At 34.2% G+C, this 20,140-nt stretch overlaps 2 protein-coding genes across 3 annotated transcripts; both read left to right on the top strand.

The window, feature by feature from the left end:
* Window positions 1-10,430: 10,430 nt before the first annotated feature.
* Window positions 10,431-17,798, top strand: LOC123546761 (putative leucine-rich repeat-containing protein DDB_G0290503). 2 transcript variants are annotated; one of them, XM_045333295.2, is made up of 2 exons: window positions 10,431-10,494; window positions 15,655-17,798. In XM_045333295.2, the coding sequence occupies exon 2, from the start codon at window positions 15,663-15,665 to the stop codon at window positions 17,787-17,789; it is 2,127 nt and encodes a 708-aa protein (XP_045189230.2). In that variant the 5' UTR covers window positions 10,431-10,494; window positions 15,655-15,662; the 3' UTR covers window positions 17,790-17,798. The 2 variants fall into 2 exon arrangements, with proteins under 2 accessions (XP_045189230.2, XP_053391060.1); XM_053535085.1 differs by having other exon boundaries at window positions 10,466-10,597.
* A 1,060-nt stretch (window positions 17,799-18,858) lies between these two features.
* Window positions 18,859-19,786, top strand: LOC128553887 (uncharacterized). The gene has a single exon (XM_053535086.1). The coding sequence runs from the start codon at window positions 18,859-18,861 to the stop codon at window positions 19,204-19,206; it is 348 nt and encodes a 115-aa protein (XP_053391061.1). The 3' UTR covers window positions 19,207-19,786.
* Window positions 19,787-20,140: the final 354 nt, after the last annotated feature.

The raw sequence follows: 20,140 nt of genomic DNA, 5'->3' as shown, positions 1-20,140 counted from the left end.
TTTTTTGAGTTATTCCCCTTTATCATATTTTCTTTAAAAATTTTGTCCGGAGCATAACTCCAAAAGTACTGGAGGGATTTTCTTCAAACTTCATACACTGATAGAACACATTGGGGGAAGTGCAGTGTGCAAGAACAATAATTCTGCCTTGCCTACTTTTTGAGTTATTTCCCTTTATCATATTTTCTTAAAAAAATTTGTCCGCAGCATATCTTTTTCATGCATGGAGGAATTTTGATATATCTTGGCACAAATGTTCACCACCACAAGATGGAGTGTCATGCACAAGAACCAGGTCCCTAGTTCTCAGATCAAGGTCACACTTAGAGGTCAAAGAATACAAGAATGAAAACCTTGTCCGGAGCACTTCTTCTTCATGCATAGAGGGATTTTGATATAATTTGGCACAAATGTTCACCACCACAAGACAGAGTGTCATGCGCAAGATCCAGGTCCCTAGGTCTAAGGTCAAGGTCACACTTAGAGGCCAAAGGTCAGATACAAGAATGACTTTGTCCGAAGCATTTCTTCTTCATGCATGGAGGGATTTGATGTAACTTGGCACAATTATACACCATCATGAGACGAAGTGTCATGCACATTTCCCTTCTTTAGAATTACTTCCCTTTGTTGTTACTTTAAATAGCTTTTATTGCAACTTTTTCATTACTAGTCATAGGGAAAAATCGAGACCACTTTTCAGTAGTACAACATGCATCCTACATCCAATTTTGAGGTGTATTTTGACCAATCCCTACCTAGTAAAGATTTTTGTGTGGACTTACAATTTTTATGCCCCCGAAGGGAGGCATATAGTTTTTGAACGGTCTGTCAGTCTGTCCGCAATTTTCGTGTCCGGTCCATATCTTTGTCATCGATGGATGGATTTTCAAATAACTTGGCATGAATGTGTACCACAGTAAGACGACGTGTCGCGCTCAAGACCCAGGTCCGTAGCTCAAAGGTCAAGGTCACACTTAGATGTTAAAGGTCATTTTTCATTATAGTGCATTCGTGTCCGGTCCATATCTTTGTCATCCATGGATGGATTTTCAAATAACTGGGCATGAATGTGTACCACAGTAAGACGACGTGTCGCGCGCAAGACCCAGGTCCGTAGCTCAAAGGTCAAGGTCACACTTAGACGTTAAAGGTCATTTTTCATGATAGTGCATTCGTGTCCGGTCCATATCTTTGTCATCCATGGATGGATTTTCAAATAACTTGGCATGAATGTGTACCACAGTAAGACGACGTGTCGCGCGCAAGACCCAGGTCCGTAGCTCAAAGGTCAAGGTCACACTTAGACGTTAAAGGTCATATTTCATGATAGTGCATTGATGGGCGTGTCCGGTCCATATCTTTGTCATTCATGCATGGATTTTAAAATTATTGGGCATGAATGTGTACCACAGTAAGACGACGTGTCGCGCGCAAGACCCAGGTCCGTAGGTCAAAGGTCCTAAACTCTAACATCGGCCATAACTATTCATTCAAAGTGCCATCGGGGGCATGTGTCATCCTATGGAGACAGCTCTTGTTTTTTTTTTTTTTTAGATTAACTTCCATTAGTTGTTACTATAAATAACTTATGTTGTAACATTTTTATAATTGACCACAGGGAAAAAACAAGACCACTTTTCTGTGGTACAACCTGGTGTAATTTTTGGTGTATTTTAAGACATCTCTACCTGGTAAGGAGTTTTTTTGTGGACTTAGAAAAACAAAAGACTTACAATGATTACTAAACAACCACAAAATTAAAATTCCATTTGCAAATACAGCTGCTAGAGTAAAGAAATTTGCTGTGACGGGCATATATTGTGACATTCTGGCACTCTTGTTCCCTGTTAGCTTTCCATTCCTTCTTTTTACAGTAGCCATATAGAAAAACATCATACAGCTATACTGTTCATGAAAATTAATAAAATTTAGCAGTAAACCACCTCACCACTGAATAATTCTTTCTTCCACATCTTTAAAACCACTGATGTGGACCACAACTAAACGGTTTTTCAAAGCTTCTCCCAAAATGAATACTTTCAGACACTAACTTGCCAGGAACTTTAGCCTTCAATTATAATATGCCCGGCGGGGGGATTGGCCATGTCTAACCTGGCTCTTGTTACATACTTGTTTCTATTCCCCGTTAAGTTACAATGGTACCGGAAACGTCAATATTTTTCCATACTCTTGACGCCTGAATATCATATCTGGTGCGCGGCGTAATTTAATGTGTGTCGTTGCATTAATTCTTTTATTTAATTCTTTATTGTCCATCTTATTCATGATATTTACACTTAACATTTTTACGTGTACATACGTATGTAATAAAAAGGTTGTTATCTTTGCATCGGGAAATATGCACCCGTTCTTTAGTGGAAGAATATTGTGCTCCTAAAGTCGCGCAATATTTCCACTGCAGAACTAGTGCATATTGCCCGATACGAAACTAATAACCTATAATAATATAATCATTTACCTTTATAAAACTTAGAATTTTACTCTTGTTGAAATTCATGGGCATTTTTAACATGTTACATAAAGACTTGATCTTTTCAAAGGATCATTCCGTGCTGCATTTGTATTTGGTTTAGTTTCATTAAAAGAGCACTTAGTTGGATGTAAAGATCAAATTGTGTGCCTGGTTAAAATAACCAACCTGCTATTATAAATAGGTATAACAGTTTAAATCTGTCAAAAAGCAATTGTTTTTGGTTATAACTCACTAGTCAGGTTATATATACGCCCCCTAAATAAATCACAGAATAGAACCAAAAAAAACTAAACTCTCTCTTGAAAAGTTAGGCAATGGTTAATTCATTTTGAGTCTTCTGGATACTATGTCCCATTGGTTCTACTTTGATTATTTGTTTATTCGACCATTGCTGCCACTCAAGCAAATAGGTTTGCATACTAGCGACTGTCAATAGCTAGTATGTCTTTGACCATGACTGCCTGGGGTCTTTCCGATATTGCTATCTCATCACATTTATTTCACTGAACTGCCTCGATGGTTGCAAGCCCCATTGCCTTTGTTCATGGTCGCCTTGGCTTTTGAACTGTGCAAGCCTGTCTCCCTTTTGCCAAAATATTTGATAATTATTATTTTCATGTTTTTTTCATAAATGGATGTTGCAAGTCGTCAAAAAATAAATTTGTCTCTAACCCTTTGTTGTTCTCTTTAAAATGGGTTTTATCATATTCTGGCCATTTTTTATCAAAAATTGTTTTGCAAAATACATTTTTAAATTACATGTACCTGATAAACAAAAACAAAGTTAAGTGTTTGGTTATACTTTTTTTGCAGTTTTTAGAAATGGTTTTGGACACTACATTAATTCATGGAGCTACGTAGTAAAATGAAATTAGATGTTGTATTAACGTAAGACTGTGATTTGGTGGCACAAGTTAACGGCGCATGATGACTTGTACGATTCATTCTCCCTTACAGTTCATGGACATGGCGCTGGACATCAAAGTTTGAAAGAAAGATATATGGCTGACGTTTGGATCATTTTTGTATCACTCATGTGGATCTGTGTTAGTTGTGGATGTAAATAATCTAAAATGTTTTGACTGCTATCAAAATGTTGATGTTGGAGAATAACCAAACTGCTCATAACAAATGAAATTTGTGTGTGTCTGGTAAATGGATGTTGTAATTTTGTGTATCTTGGAGTTTTTGTATTTATACTTGTTTTTATGTTACGCAAGTATGGTTGACAACACTTATTCTGCAACTATGTTATTTATTCTCCAACGAAATTTAAGTGTAAATGTTATACTGGACCAACTTTCTATTTACATCTTGGGCTTTCTTAAAGACATTAGTACTACTGATATTTTTGTAACTGTTTTGTTGGCAGAAAATCTTACTTAGTGTTACTTTTACAGCTATGGTAACTTTCACTCAAAATAAATATGAGGCCATTATTGAAACTATTTTTTGAACACTGTTAAGAATAAGAATAGTCCTGTATCGTTATTTATACACAGTGGGTATTGGGCCTTAGAAGTATATAATTATAGTGATAAAGCTTGAAGTTCTTATAATGCAGTCTTTCTCTAGGCATGGGAAAAGAAGGTATACTAACTACAGTAGCAGTTGTACAATAATTCTTTAAGAAATTAGCAGGAATCATTGTCAGCTTTAACATCTTATTTACCACTTACCATATGATTAAATCAGTAGTGCCATTTCCTGTAAGGATAAGCTTCATTGTAAAAAAAGTTCCAAGCTTTATCTATCTGGGGTTGTGCCTGTATAAATATATACATATAATCTAATATGAATTTTTGTTATTTTAAAAATCTTTCCTTGTGACTTTTTTAAAAACAAAACTTGTTTTTGAGTATTTTGGTAACTTTTATGTTCTTTTTTTTTTCTGGTTAGATATGTGAACAAGTTTTTTTCATTTTATATTTAACTTTGTTGTACCCCTGCAAAACAAGTTTTAGGGGAGAGCATTACAATCTCTTTGTCCATCACTCTTTCCCTTTGTTCGTTGTGAACTATTTATCTCTACTACTTTTGAATTTATCATCTAAAAACGATCTTGATAGGGGTATTTTCAGTTGTAAATTTCAATTTTTTCTTTCTTTTGACCAACAGTTAAAAAAAAGTCTGTTTTTTACAGCCAAAGTAAGTATGTTATCTACAGTTTTTCCACAAAAAAGCAGTTGGGCGGAGTGTTTGAGAAAAGTACTGAGAACTGATGGGAAATGTTTTGTGAAAAGGAAAGCACTCATTTTGTTGTCTTCGACTTACTTTATGAGAATCTGTAAAGTAATAAGGAAAATATAAGCAGAAAGGTTACCTGAATCGGTATGTTTTCTCTGCGTGTACAGTATCCATGTCACATGGATTGGCAACACTGTTAAGATTTTCTAAAAGTTTTAAAATAATTTCACCACCATCCTCAGAGACCGTAATCACTAAGTTTACATCTGGGTCTTTCAAAATACAGTTGCAATTTATAGAAAACTTTGTTACAATAAACAGTTTTCTGACTTTGTGGGAGGACATGTTAAGCATATGACTCACAACTATCTATAATTGTTTCAGTACATCTTCCCTTTTTAGTTAACTGTTCCACAAAGAGCTACTGTACTAGCCCATTCTTTGGTGTCTGTGTCCACTTCCAGATTCGGTTATGTTTCTGTTTGTAAGCTAGTATCTCAATAACAACTTGTTTGAATGAATTGAACCTTCACACACTATTTACTGTGATGAATTACTTGCAGCGGATAGGTTCCGTAACTCTGTTTTGCTTTTTTACAAAATTAGGCCCCTTTGATGAAATTTTTGTATGTAAGCTGGTATCTCAGTTCTTACTAATGGGATTGGTTCGAAGCTTCACACACTTGTCCATTGTGAATCACCTTCAGTAATAGCACAAGTAAGATTTTGTACCTTGCAGGTAATAATCTGCAATCTTTTCGAGATTTATGTCTTTAAATTATCAAATATATAACTAATGTGCTATCTGAGTGCAAAGTGCTTTGTGAATACTTTGTTTGTATTTGTATCATTATGTGTAAACAATGAAATACTTGCTAGATTATGAAATAAAGTTGCAGGTTGAAAACAATAATTTTCGTACATTTTTTTATGTTAAGTGTATTTGTTAAAGACAGGCTATATGTCTGATAGATTGTGTATAATTTAATTGACATTTTTCTACTCCAGTTTGCCATTCAACACTTTAAAGCTAAATTTAGGCAACTTGTAAAATAATATTTATACACTAATTGATTTTAACATAAAGTGCTTTTTGACCACATTATTTTGAACTTTTTCTTATTTCATTTACATTGTCCTATACATTATTTTATACATGCATTCTGTATAATTAATTGTAAACAATCGAGCTACTTGCTATATTAAGAAATAAAGATTTATACATAAATCTTATTTATTATGTTTTCCATGTCATGCTTCAAATGTTTTACAATTTCGATTAACATTGCAGGTGATGATATCAAATGTGAAAGCACAATTAGGTATCTTGGTGCATTTTTTGAGGAAACCTTGAATTTTAAAGATCATGTAAATCACAAATGTCGTACAGCCGTGTTGAATTACCTACGAATCAAGAACATCCGTAAATATTTAACAAAAGCAGCCACAGAAATTTTAGTTTTGTCTCTAGTTATTTCACATCTGGATTACTGCAATGTAATACTGTACGGCGTAGCTAACGGTGAGGTGCGTAAGATGCAATGTATTCAAAACATGTGCGCAAAACTTGTCCTTAACAGAAGGAAATTTGACAGTTCTAAACAAGTATTGTATGACCTACATTGGTTGCCGGTGAAAGCACAGTGGCAGAGCACCAATGTATTTAACAGAATTGCTTACACAGTTTACTCTTAGTAGGTAAGTTTTGAGATTGCCAGAAAATTCTGAGTGACTAGTTATGTTGTTCCATACAACAAGTTCAAAACATTCAATGATAAAAGTTCCGGTACTATTGGTCCAAAACTGGAATGAACTGCCGTTAGAACTAGGCAAAAGTAAGTCACTTGACACATTCAGAATAAATCTTATGACACTGTATTTAAGGGACTTTGTGTCATTGTTCTAAATTTTTATGCCCCTGGCATCTACTGATGCTGGAGGCATATAGTGATTGTCCTTTCCATCCGTCCATTCGTCTGTCTGTCCGTACGAGGTTAACCAAATGGGACCGTTTCGTCTAGCATCAATACCCCTTACTAGAATGAATTGATACTAATGCAGATGTAACCTGTGACCATTTCTGATCTTCAGACATCACCTGACCTCAGTTTGACCTTGACCTTGACCTCATTTTGGACTTTGGTTGCTTTAAATGGGCCATCTCTTGGTTAACCAAATGGGACCGTTTCGTCTAGCATCAATACCGCTTACAAGAATGAATTGATACTAATACAGATGTAACCTGTGACCATTCCTCATCTTCAAACATCACCTGACCTCAGTTTGACCTTGACCTCATTTTGGACTTAGGTTGCTTTATATGGGCCATCTCTTGGTTAACCAAATGGGACCATTTCGTCTAGCATCAATACCGCTTACAAGAATGAATTGATACTAATACAGATGTAACCTGTGACCATTCCTCATCTTCAAACATCACCTGACTCAGTTTGACCTTGACCTCGTTTTGGACTTAGGTTGCTTTGTATGGACAAGGATGCCACCGGGGGCATCAAGCGTTTATTGAACGCAGCTCCTTGTTTGAGAACTGTTTTATATGCGATAGCAGCAGATGATAACTTTTGAATTTTTGTAAATGGTTTTACATTTCAACATATATTTTCAAGGTCTGTTTAATCAAACGTAATTGTTGGTACAGGTTCTATGGGTAGGGTAGTGTGTAGTATTTCTTTTTTCTCAAATAATTTGTGATGGCGCCATTAACCAGGGAGTTTGAACCTCTATATGCAGCCCGTTTGGGCATACCATATAAGGCTTTAAGTACTGGTATTCGCAATAGAGGTAGAATAACCTCAGGGGGAAGGGTGTGGTCATGACTTTTTGTTTAAATAAGGCTGTTATGATTATTATTATTTTTGTCCTTATTATTACTGTTATTATGTACAACGCCATTGAATATGTCATTGTATAGAAATAGGCGTTTAATCAAATTATTCAGTTTCAGTTTCTTCTGTTTGTCATTGTGACAAAAAAAATAAATGAGCAACTTGAGTCCAAAAGCCAGCAGATGGTACTTTTTATAAATTTCCCATTTCATGTAAGCATGGCCACTGCCAAGTATGACTTTTTAAGTCGCTGACGGAGCTTTCTACTAATTTTGATGTGGATAAGTACTAATTTTGATGTGGATAAGTTCTGCCCAACCGACATTGGCAATTACCTAATATTCTTGAAGCTTTCGATAAAAATCTAGGTCAACTTGAACAGTATGTTGTCTGTAGACAAATCTTAGATCCCCAATGTCAGATCATGGAAACTCTGCAGCCATATTTTCTAGCTGATCTTTGTAAAATGTTATCTAAAAGTTTAACTTGATATTTGAGTATCCAAAAGTTTGGTCATTTGGTCAAATTATAGAAAAAAATTGTTAACACACAAGAGGCCTGCAGTTTTTATCCAATTCAAATGAAACTGTTCTTATTGTTGTTATTTGCCCCTTTTTAGGTCACTGAGCAAAAAGTGCTCATGGTTTGCTTTCAAGACCATTGGATGCCTCACATCCATCTGTTATCTGTTGTCTGTTATCCACAACTACTAAGCGAATTTAAATCAAAAGTCACAAAAATGTTGCTTTGGTGGTCCTCTTGCAGAGTCCTTCAAGTCTTAGTCATCCTTGCATAATTCTGATTGCCCAGGCAACTAAAAGTAAAAACTAAATTTTTTTTTCTCTGAAACTGCTTGTGTGACTTTCAAGAAACTCTCAGAAATGTTCCTTGGTTGAGCCTCTCCTAAATTCCTTCTCTTCTGTTAGGTTAAAAACATGGCTACCAGGGAGCTGGGAAATTTTTAAAAAAAAATCCTGTTCTAAACCGCTGGCTCAGTTTTGAAATAATTTAAAAGCATTGTTTTTTCCTTCCAAACAGTTGTTTTGTCAAAAATTAAAGCTGCCTGGAATGGTGCTTATAACCCTATAAGACTCAATGTAAAAGTTGAAAATGCCGGCCCAGATTCTAAACAATCTTACAGTAATTTTCCTTGGGGACCCTCTACTTTAAAATCATATTGTTTCTTTAAAAAACATCTTTTCCTCTCAAACTACAGCTGCTCCATGTGAGATAATTTCACAGCAGTGTTCCTTAACAATACTAGGGACAATATTTTCTACTATATAAAGTACCTGGTTATGAATAGTAAGTCAAGTTCAAGACTGTGTCATTTCGGTCCCATGTGGGTCAAGGATAACAACATGTAGATGACAAAATATCTGAGCCACAACCTTACCATGGTATGATTGTAACAGGCGGTAATCAGGATCTGAATACTTGGTTTTGCTCTGCCTCTATGATTCCATCAGGTATAAAAGTTCAATATATATGAGATGTAAAACTAGAATTTTTAATCCTGTTTGGTGCCATGTAACCTGTACTGTTTGTGTGAGGTAAAACGTAAAAAGTAGACATGTCATACAAAGAAGCATTGTGATCACAGACACAAAAATTACCAAGAAGCATTGTGGTCACAGACACCAAAATTACAAAGAAGGGTTGTGATCACAGACACCCAAATTTCCAAGGAGCATTTTGATCACAGACACCAGAGTTATCAAGGAGCATTGTGATCACAAGACACCCAAATTACCAAGGAGCATTGTGATCACACATCCACCCAAATCACCATGGAGCTTTGTGATAACAGACACTCGAGTAACCAAGGAGCCTTGTGATCACAGACACCCAAATTACCAAGGAGCCTTGTGATCACAGACACTCAAATTACTAAGAAGCATTGTGATCACATACACCCAAATTACCAAAGAGCCTTGTGATCACAGACACTCAAATTACTAAGGAGCATTGTGATCACACACACCCAAATTACCTGGTGGAGCATTGTGATCACGCACATCTATTGAAATTAAAAAGGAGCATTATTTTCATAGACACTCAAGTTACAAAGGAGCATTGTGACCATAGCCAACATAGATACCAAGAAGAATTATGACCATAGACATTCAAGTTACTAAGAAGCGTTGTGACCATAACCACCCAAGCTACCAAGCAACGTTCTTAGTATAGACATCTTTCTAACTTCTTTGTTAATACATTTCAGAGTATCAACAAAATGGTGTAAAACAGCAATATTCAGTTTAAAGAACTGAAAACCCTTGAACAAATTCTTTGTGAAAATAGGAACTATTAGATTTTTAAATGACCTAGATATAATAAACAAATTATATAATTTGAAAGTTACAGCTGAATTTTGAACAATATGATTAAAATGTCAGATCCAAGTTCAGTGCACTATTAGTGCGAGTTCAAGCAAGTAAAGACAACAATGCCGATGGCCTATTATGCCTAAGATAGATTGCTTGTGTATACACTGAGAACATAAGTTAATAAAAACCATAAGTTTACAAATTATATTTACAGGTCATAAAAGATGAATTAAGATACAGTACTATTAACAAGGGCAGTGGGTGAAATTTTGAAACCATTTGTTCCTGGTTCTGTTTTTTCCTGTTGCAATTTTTGTGCTAACTATCAAATGACCTTTGTGTAAATGATAATGGTTACTGAATATGCAATATCAAACTGGCACACCAAGAATATATATCATTGTAAAGGAAATTAAGATAATATGTCTAAAGTTCACAATGATTTAGAATTAAAAAAATAAAAATATATGCACAATCCAATGTAATTATATTAATCGCTGAAATCACTTGATATTGGTAGGTTATATTTCATAAATTCCATTCCACTTAATGCTCTGCTGCACATTGTCAACTGAATGTCCTGGATTTATATTTAGATTTTGTGACGAGTTTTTCAGGTGAAGAATTTATACAGGTATTAAAAAAAAAAAATAAAGTTAAACATTGAAAAATAAACGTATAATTCTTTTTTAAGTAGTTTTTTCATTGGAAGTCAGTTTAACACATTTAGGAATAAGGTAAGTATGGTAAAAATATGCCAGTCATATTATACCCCGTTGCTGATTTTCAATAGAATGTGCTGGATTTATATTTAGATTGCATATTAGGTTTTTTCAAGAACAGGATATTTGTGAGTCAGGTAAAAAATATAGCTGATCAAAGCAGTACACATTATTCTGTTTAAACTTAAGTAAAAGTGGTTAAAGAATGTGTAGTCACTGATTTAAGATTTTTATTCATTTAGGTGTAAGGTCAGTAACTTCGGCAAACTTAAATGTTGCTATGGTGAAGTTGAAAGTAGTTAAAAGCAGATATAATGTACTCTGAAATTGAATAAACCTGTTCAATGTTGTTTTTTAGCTCGACTATTCGAAGAATAAGTAGAGCTATCCTACTCACCACGGCGTCGGCGTCGGTGTCGGCGTCGGCGTCACACCTTGGTTAAGTTTTTCGTACCAGTCCACATTTTGACAAAGTCTTTCGAGATAAAGCTTTGAAACTTTCAACACTTGTTTACCATCATCATGGCCAGTTGTAGGCAAGAGCACATAACTCCATCAAGGATTTTGGCTGAATTATGGCCCCTTTTGACTTAGAAATCATAGTTAAGTTTTTCGTACCAGTTCATATTTTGACAAAGTCTTTTAAGATAAAGCTTTGAAACTTTCAACACTTGTTTACCATCACCATGGCCAGTTATAGGCAAGAGTACATAACTCCATCAGGGATTTTGGCTGAATTATGGCCCCTTTCGACTTAGAAATCTTGGTTAAGTTTTTCGTACCAGTTCATATTTTGACAAAGGCTTTTGAGTTAAAGCTTTGAAACTTTCAACACTTGTTTACCATCACCATGGCCAGTTATAGGCAAGAGTACATAACTCCATCAGGGATTTTGGCTGAATTATGGCCCCTTTCGACTTAGAAATCTTGGTTAAGTTTTTCGTACCAGTTCATATTTAGACAAAGACTTTTGAGATAAAGCTTTGAAACTTTCAACACTTGTTTACCATCACCATGTCCAGTTATAGGCAAGAGCACATAACTCCATCAAGGAGTTTGGCTGAATTATGGCCCTTTTTGACTTAGAAATCTGGGTTAATATTCCGTACCAGTTCATATTTTGACAAAGTCTTTTGAGATAAAGCTTTGAAACTTTCAACACCTGTTTAACATCACCATGTCCAGTTATAGGCAAGAGTACATAACTCCATCAAGGATTTTGGCTTAATTATGGCCCCTTTTGACTTAGAAATCTTGGTTTAGTTCATATTTTTTGTAAAGTGTTTGACATATGACTTTGAAACTTTTATCACTTGTTCAGTATAATAGTCTCTATCTGTAGGAAAGAGAACATAACTCTGTCATCTATTTTGGCTGAATTATGGCCCTTTTTGGACTTTGAAATTGGTTCTGTTTTCATACAAGTCCATGTTTTGTCAAAACTATTTGACATATGGCTTTTAAACTTTGAACACTTGTTTATCATTATGATTTCCATTTAAGGCAAGAGTACATAACTATTTTGGCTGAATTATGGCCCTTTTTGGACTTTGAAATTGGCCCATACATGGCCATTTAGTGCAAGACTTATCGAAATCAAAGAAATACAGGAACATTGTTTGTTTAATCTATTTATTTCTTTTGTCTGAATATCCGTGGAAATATTTTGACCCCATTCTTCAATCAATTCTTCGAATAGTCGAGCGCGCTGTCATCAGACAGCTCTTGTTTAGCAGACCATTAAACTGTGAAGTAAACTGCCTAACATTTAAATTTTTCTGACCTTCAGGAAATTGGCAATTTCAAGCACAAATCACCTATTACTGATATTCATTTCTATTTGTATAAACTAGTCTAGTTTTTAGTGAAATTGGCTTTAGAATGCTATGTCAACTTTGTGATTGTTTAAAAAACAAAGAATGTTTTAATTTTTTATTGTTATTAGACTTCAACAACAAAACAAACCATTTATTGTATTTTGTTAAATGGTCCAGACTAACGACTGTCACTGAAGGTCAAAATATTTTCAAATGCATGAGGTAGAATTTGCAACATCCATTAAGGGTGATGTAAGAGAATTTAGGCAAAAGGTATAAATTTTCAAATACTCTACTTATTGAGCAGACCAGTTGTCAATTTTCTCAATTTGAACTAATTTGATGGTCCATAATTCCAGAGCAACGTGACTATTCACAACATTTTCCAACTTTGGTTAGATGATATTCCTATGAATATTCAGACTATGTTTGGTAAACTTTGGATAAGAACTGCTTAGTGGATGCTGTCAGTTTTAATAATTTCAAGTAAATCAAGGGCCATGAATTAAGAGGGACAGGGCATAGCTGACTGGTTATCAAACTTGTCTAAGATCTCATGCCGTCAAGATAGAGAGCGGGTACTGTCAATTTTAGAAATTTTAAGTAAATCAAGGGCTATAACTCAAGAGCCTCTAGGATGCTCCAGCTTGTTATTGAACTATAGGGAGATACTATACTAGATAATCCAGCCTACTATTTATCTGGCCAAGATAATAAGCCCATGAACATTGTGACTGAGTTTGACAAGTATTGTGTAAGAAATACTAAAGACAGAGAGTGGACAACTTTAGTGGACTCTCCCACCTGCCACAGGTGTTCACATAATACATCTTGTTTACATGTGCATAAAAAGTGAAAGGTCTAGTTTACTGTGTGGAAAGATTTTCATTTACTTACTTACTAATTATGCAATCCCTCATCAATGATGGTCTGTTCCATATTCAGCCCAAAGATCACTATGACCTTAACCTCTGACCTACTGACCCCCAGCACAATATGGGCAAACTACTTACAACAGGCAATCCTATGAAGTTTATTGATTGAAAAACTAGCTTTGATACTTAACCTTTCTACAAAATGTTGGTTAAAATCCTACTAGCAGACTACCAGTAGTTGTTTAGGAGAAGTAATGATTGACAGACACACTTACAGTACTCCATTCACATGGGGTGACATTATATATTTATTTCAATGAAATCTATGCTAAAAAAGACAGTCTTATTCAATTTAACAAATTAAGAAAGTGATTTAATAAGTACCAAGGTTCTGATTATAATAAATCAAAGTTTTGAGTCATTCATTATTGATTTGTCATAATTTCAGCTTGACTATTAAATAATAGTCTAGCTATTCTAGTAGTTCTACTCAACATGGTGTCGGTGCTGGCGTTGGTGTCGGTGTCAGCGGCATCACACCTTGGTTTAAGTTTTGCATGCAAGTACATATGGCTAACATTTATAGGCATATAGCTTTGAAACATACTTTTTCCTTTTCTAGGTCAATTACCAACTTCACTATGTCAAGTCTCATAACTCTGACATGTATTTTGAATACCGGGGACCATAATGACGATGACGTTGTTGAATGTGTAAAAGACAACATCAAATGCGCTATTTTTTGTGTTTGAAAAAATTCCATGACTGACATCCGTGGATATTATATGAAGACTAGATACAACAATTCAAAATAAATACATGAAAACTTGGAACAATAACAAACAAAATTTATGGTAGCAGTTGTGTTGTATTTCTTTGAGAGTTGCTATAAATACAAATTATACACATCAATGTCGATCTTCAGATAGTTCAGGGATCTATGTTTTGATAAAGTGTATATGCTGCGTATGTGTACATGCACATGTATGCATATATTTTATTGATTATGCAGGATTACCTTGAATATTTTACTTTTGCAACTAACAATTTACGTGGTGGCTTTTCTCGTTTCTTTCCACTGAGACCGATAGAAATATACTTTTGGGCGGAGCAAACTACAAGCGTCATCAAATTACCCTATCACCGATCTCATTTACTACCTGTGTTTGATGTGAATGCCCATTTAGCGAAATTTTCTGAAACCAGCAGTAGCTCTACCTTATAATTCTTTGAATAGTTGAGCCAAGAAGTAACATCCCTACATATCTCAAGTAACAAGAAAGTAACACATAGTCACAAACTAAAATTTATGACATTTTGACGGATTCGTTCATTTTTTTAGTAACATTAGTAACTAAGGTAACATACCTATATAAGTCTAGTAATAAGAAGAGAGTATACAATTACAAACTGATTTTTTTTAATTTTTGAAAGACTCCTAGATTTCATGTCCTTAGTAACAAACATGCCTATTGATCTCTAGTAACAAGACAGTAACAGACTGTCACAAACTGAATTTTATGAATTTCTGACAGTTTCTGACATTTCATTTCCTTATATACATTCGAAACAAAGGATATCATGTCTATATAAGTCTAGTAACAAGAAAGTAACACATTGTCACAAACTGAAATTTATAAATGTTTGACGGACTCTCAGATTTCATTTTGTAACATAAGTAACAAAAGATAACATCCCAATATAACTCTAGAAACAAGAAAGCAACAAAGAGTCACAAACTGAAATTTATAAATTTTTGATAGACTTTCAGATTTCAATTTTTTAGTAACATTAGTAACAAAATGTAACATCCCTATAAAAATCTAGTAACAAGAATGTAACACAAAGTCACAAATTGAAATTTAAAAACTTTTGTCAATCTCACATTTCATTTTGTTGTTAACCTTTAGCCTGCTTGTGGCAAGTGATTCTGCCTTTGCGACCAGTGCAGACCAAGAACAGTCTGCACATCTTAGCAGGTTGATCATGGTCTGCACTGTTCGCTATTCAGTCAGTAAAATTTAAGTGACCGTCACTTTGAATAATAAGTGGTACTGCCCAAACTGAATGATGGACCAGTCAATCTTAGAAATTTAGCAGGGTAAAGGTTAACATTAGTAACAAATGGCAACATCCTTCTATCTTCATAATACAGTGAAATCTGTGTTAAAGACCACCTCCAAATACAGACCACCTGGCTCTAAAGATCACATGTTTTGTTTCCCATTTTAACATTAACCGTGTATTTTAACCAGTAAATAAAGACCACCTACAAATAAAGACCACTTTTTGGCTCTCCTAAGGGTGGTCTTTATAGACAGGGCTTGACTGTATAAATTATCAGGGGGAAGTCTTTCAAATCTGATACATTACTTTACAGATTTCATCATGAAGGATGAAGAATTCCGCATTTACTGTGTGCAGAAAGGAATTGAAACTATCACAGAAGATCTTCAAGATGTGTTCACTTTTTTGTGGAATGAAAAGTTTCCTGGGACACCTTTCACTTCCACAGACCTCAAGCAAAAGATTTCAAGCCCGCTTCTCAAGAAGATGCCCAAACAACATGAACATAACAACAACATAAAAGAATGGGACATCATTATGTTAGCATATGTAATGGTGGATGCTGATGTTCTAGAGCTAAGAAGCAAAGATTTCAGCTTTGCTGTAGCTATTTCTGGTATAAAACAACACAGAAATGATATTTATCACAGAGTCCATTTTGCTTGTGACAAAAAAGAGTTCGAGATTTATTTTGGGTCTCTTGAAAAGTTAGCAAAATTTTTAGATTCAGACAAGTACAAGAAATCTTCACAAAATAAGAAAATTGTTAAAGAAATAGAGAAATTCCATCACCTTAAGCTAACATTTGGCGAGGAAAAAAAGACGAAAAAAGAATACAAACAAATGGAATTTGATATAAAACTATACCAAATCAGAGAACAATATACAGAAGAGAAAAGCAAACTTGAATATCAGCTATTTGATCTACATGAAAAGCTTGGTAAACAAATGGCAGAAAAGAGTGAGATTCAGAGAGAGCTACAGAAAATTTCCAGGGAAACACAAAAACTAAAGGATGAGTCGAAAGAAAACATAAGTCTACAGAAAAAAATCGATTTCAATCAAAAGAAGACGAAAAATCTGCAGCAAAAACTACATCAGAAAAGGACAGAAATATTTAGAGAAAATGTAAAAAAACGAGCCCTAATTCGAAGGTTAAAGACAAGAAATGATGAAAATCAGGTACTGAGGCAACAACAAATTATGTTGATAGAAAATTACACAAGTCTTATGGAACTTACAGATGTGAAAACTAAGGAAAACAAAGAACTCCATGTGCAAATACAGTCAAAGACGGAAGAAGCCATCGCTCTTCAGACAGAAAAAAAGCAGCATCTTAGGGAAATCAAAGAAATGACTATAGAAGGAAAACATGCAAAGAAACAACTTCAAGAAAAGGATATGTACGAAATGGTGATATCATTTGCTTTTCTACTATTTTTAGTACTGATATGGGTCAACAAGAGCTATAGTACTCTTACAAGTACTGTGAAAACTGAAATTCAAAACAGGACAATACAAGAACTAACAAAAACAATCCATGAACAAGAGAAGAAATTAAAGGACCAGTATACAAGAATTTACCAACTTGAAAACAAAGTGTCTAAAACAATGAAAGAGAAATCAGAACAGAATATGACAGTTATAGAACTAACAGACAAAATCAATGAACAAACAAGGGAACTGGAGGACCAAAACAAAAGATTAAATCATATAATACAGGAACAGTCTTTGCAAATTGAAAACCAGAACAGGACAATACAGGAACACAGTGAAACGATCCATGAACAAGAGAAGAAATTAGAGGTTCAGTATAAAAGAAATGACCAACTGGAAGAAGAAATGTCTGAAACAATGGAAGAGAAATCTGAACAGAACAAGACAATTAAAGAACTAAAAAACAAAATCAGTGCACAAGCCAGGGACTTAGAGGACCAAAGCAAAAGAAAAAATGCAGTCATACAGGAACAATCTTTGCAAATTGAAAACCAGAAGAAGACAATACAGGAACAAAGTGAAACAATCAATGAACAAGAGAAGAAATTAAAGGACTTGGGTACAAACATTGACCAACTGAATGGAGAACTGTCTGAAATAAAGAAAGAGAAATCTGAACAGAACAAGACAATTAAAGAACTAAGAAACAAAATCAGTGCACAAGCCAGGGACTTAGAGGACCAAAGCAAAAGAAAAAATGCAGTCATACAGGAACAATCTTTGCAAATTGAAAACCAGAAGAAGACAATACAGGAACAAAGTGAAACAATCAATGAACAAGAGAAGAAATTAAAGGACTTGGGTACAAAAATTGACCAACTGAATGGAGAACTGTCTGAAATAAAGAAAGAGAAATCTGAACAGAACAAGACACCTTTACTCCATAGATACGCTTTTTACCACCTCTGTCCATTCCCTAATAGATACTCTTTTTGGCGCCTTCAAGTTTAAAAGCGAATTATGAATAAAGTACAACATCAAGGAATCCCACAAAAGCATTTTTGTAAAGTTTAAACCATGTACAAATGATATCTGTCAAAAAAATATATGGTTTATATTTGATTTTTAATGGTAATTTAAACCTGAAATGAGGTAGTGTATTTATGGAAAATTACTGTGAGGAAAGTTTCATCTTGAGCTAAAATTAGCCTGATCAAGGCTAATTATACCCCCAAGTTTACCTTTACAAATTATGAATTTGTGTAGTACTTATTTGTACAAATTGTGAATTTGTGCAAGCTAAAAATAGTACTGAAAATTTTTTTTAGGTTTCTGCATTTCCCAGGTGATTTAGAAAGCGGAACTTTTTTTTTTCAATGGATTTATATAAAAAATATACACTTTATGATGGATTAAAAAAGTAACTGTTGCAAATACATATTGGTCTGATTTACCCTGAAGACAAATTAACAGCTAATTACCTGCTGCACTAAGGAATTTTATGACATATGTCTGTATATTACCTATCAGTGTGGGGTATGGTTGATTGGGGTGATCTTTGGATAATTGGCGTGTGCTATGGATAATTGTAGGCAACTTTGATGTTAATCCAATTAAGAAATTTTACTGATAAGTGTTTTTATAAGCTGATAAAATTGCTTTTGATCAATTATTCTTATAAAAACATTGTGTAACTAATATACCAGGGGAAAATGCAGAAATAAATAAGTACCATCAATAGAAAAGTAGCTAAAATTATTATAGAAAAGTAAACTAATGGGTTTAAAGCTTTGTATGTCAAGAAATATTTATCACATTTTTATGTAAAATGTACCATTAGAAAGAAAATTTAATTGTGAAAAAACTTTATGTTGGTAACTAAGTGTTTAAAACAATATTAAATATAGTAATATTGAATTGAACAACACGGGTATAAATTCTGCATTTTTTCCCCAATATCCTGTATGGAGATAGTGTACTGATTATCAGTAAAGCTGTATGGATATGATAAGCCTAATTAGGCTAAATGTATATGGAGTAAAGGGTTAAAGAACTAAGAAACAAAATCAGTGAACAAACCATGGAATTAGAGGACCAAAACAGAAGAATCAATCAAATCAAACAGGAGCACACTGACACAACTGAAGGTCAGAGAAAGACAATACAGACTCAGGGAGAAACAATTCGTGAATTAACATCTCATAATGGATGTCAGCAGGCAAAAGGAACACAGAGTCTAGACTATTCTAGTGCTGGGCAATATGGAAACATATCATACAACAAGAATGAAAATAAACTAAGAGTTGAGAGAGTAAATGATCTTACAGTTGATATTATTGAATGTGCAGGAACCAATGTTAACATAGTAAGAGGAGTAGTAGGAAATATAAATGGTGGAGGTTGTGCTTCACTGACGATAGGCGGTTGATTGTTTAGTGGTAACATGCCTTACTATCAATCCAGAGGTTCAGGGTTAAAATCCCTTGTATTTCATTAACAAAAAAAAATTATTTTCAGGGGGATGACTATAAACTGAGTTTACCAGTTATTTAGGTTTGAGTATCAAGAAAATCATCAGATGCAAAGCACATATCAACTAGAGTTACCCAAGTCTTTTCTCACTGACCTTGAATTTTCATAATTTATATAAATTACCAAAATTATTTCCTTCCATCTTTTATAATAAATCTTCTTTCACTGACATGTTTACTGATGATACGATAATAACAGCCTTTGGCAAATCAGCAAAGTAGAACTTTTTGAAGAATGGTACAAAAACAAAATTCTATTCGTCTTAACCAAAACAGCCTAACATCATATCACAGATAACATACAGCAGAAATCACAAGCACCAATATGATATACATGTATGGCCAAGATTTATTATATATCTAACTTCAAAAACTACAGAGTTCATGTCAACCAGAAATTTAACTGGAAGGCATCAGTTTATCAAATCCTACATTATCTTTTAAAAAATTGCAGATTAAATTCATTTCGAAACTCCATTCTAGAAATCTTTTCTTCAATGCTTGTATACTTCCACATCTTGACTACTGTTGTACTGTTTGTAATCTAAACTGTGTACTTTAATTTAAAAAAAGAATGGACTGGTCGAACAATTCTGGACAAAGAACTTCGCGTTCCTTCAGATGAACTGTTTCAACAACTAGGATGGATGAGAAATCTGTCCTGACTATCTAACGAAAACATTTCATTATGCTAATAACTTATACAGCATGAATCTGAGATAACCTAATTAAAATTCAATCAAAAGTCCATCACATATTCTTCATAAAAAAATCTGGAATACAATACCTCTTTCTGTTTGTAATATAGTACAAAAAGAGAAATTATTTTTA

This window comes from Mercenaria mercenaria, unplaced genomic scaffold (genome assembly GCF_021730395.1).
Source record: "Mercenaria mercenaria strain notata unplaced genomic scaffold, MADL_Memer_1 contig_4450, whole genome shotgun sequence".
In the NCBI taxonomy this organism is placed as follows: Eukaryota; Metazoa; Mollusca; class Bivalvia; order Venerida; family Veneridae; genus Mercenaria; species Mercenaria mercenaria.
The sequence above is the reverse complement of the archived record's forward strand: the minus strand, read 5'-3'. Positions and strand labels throughout refer to the sequence as shown.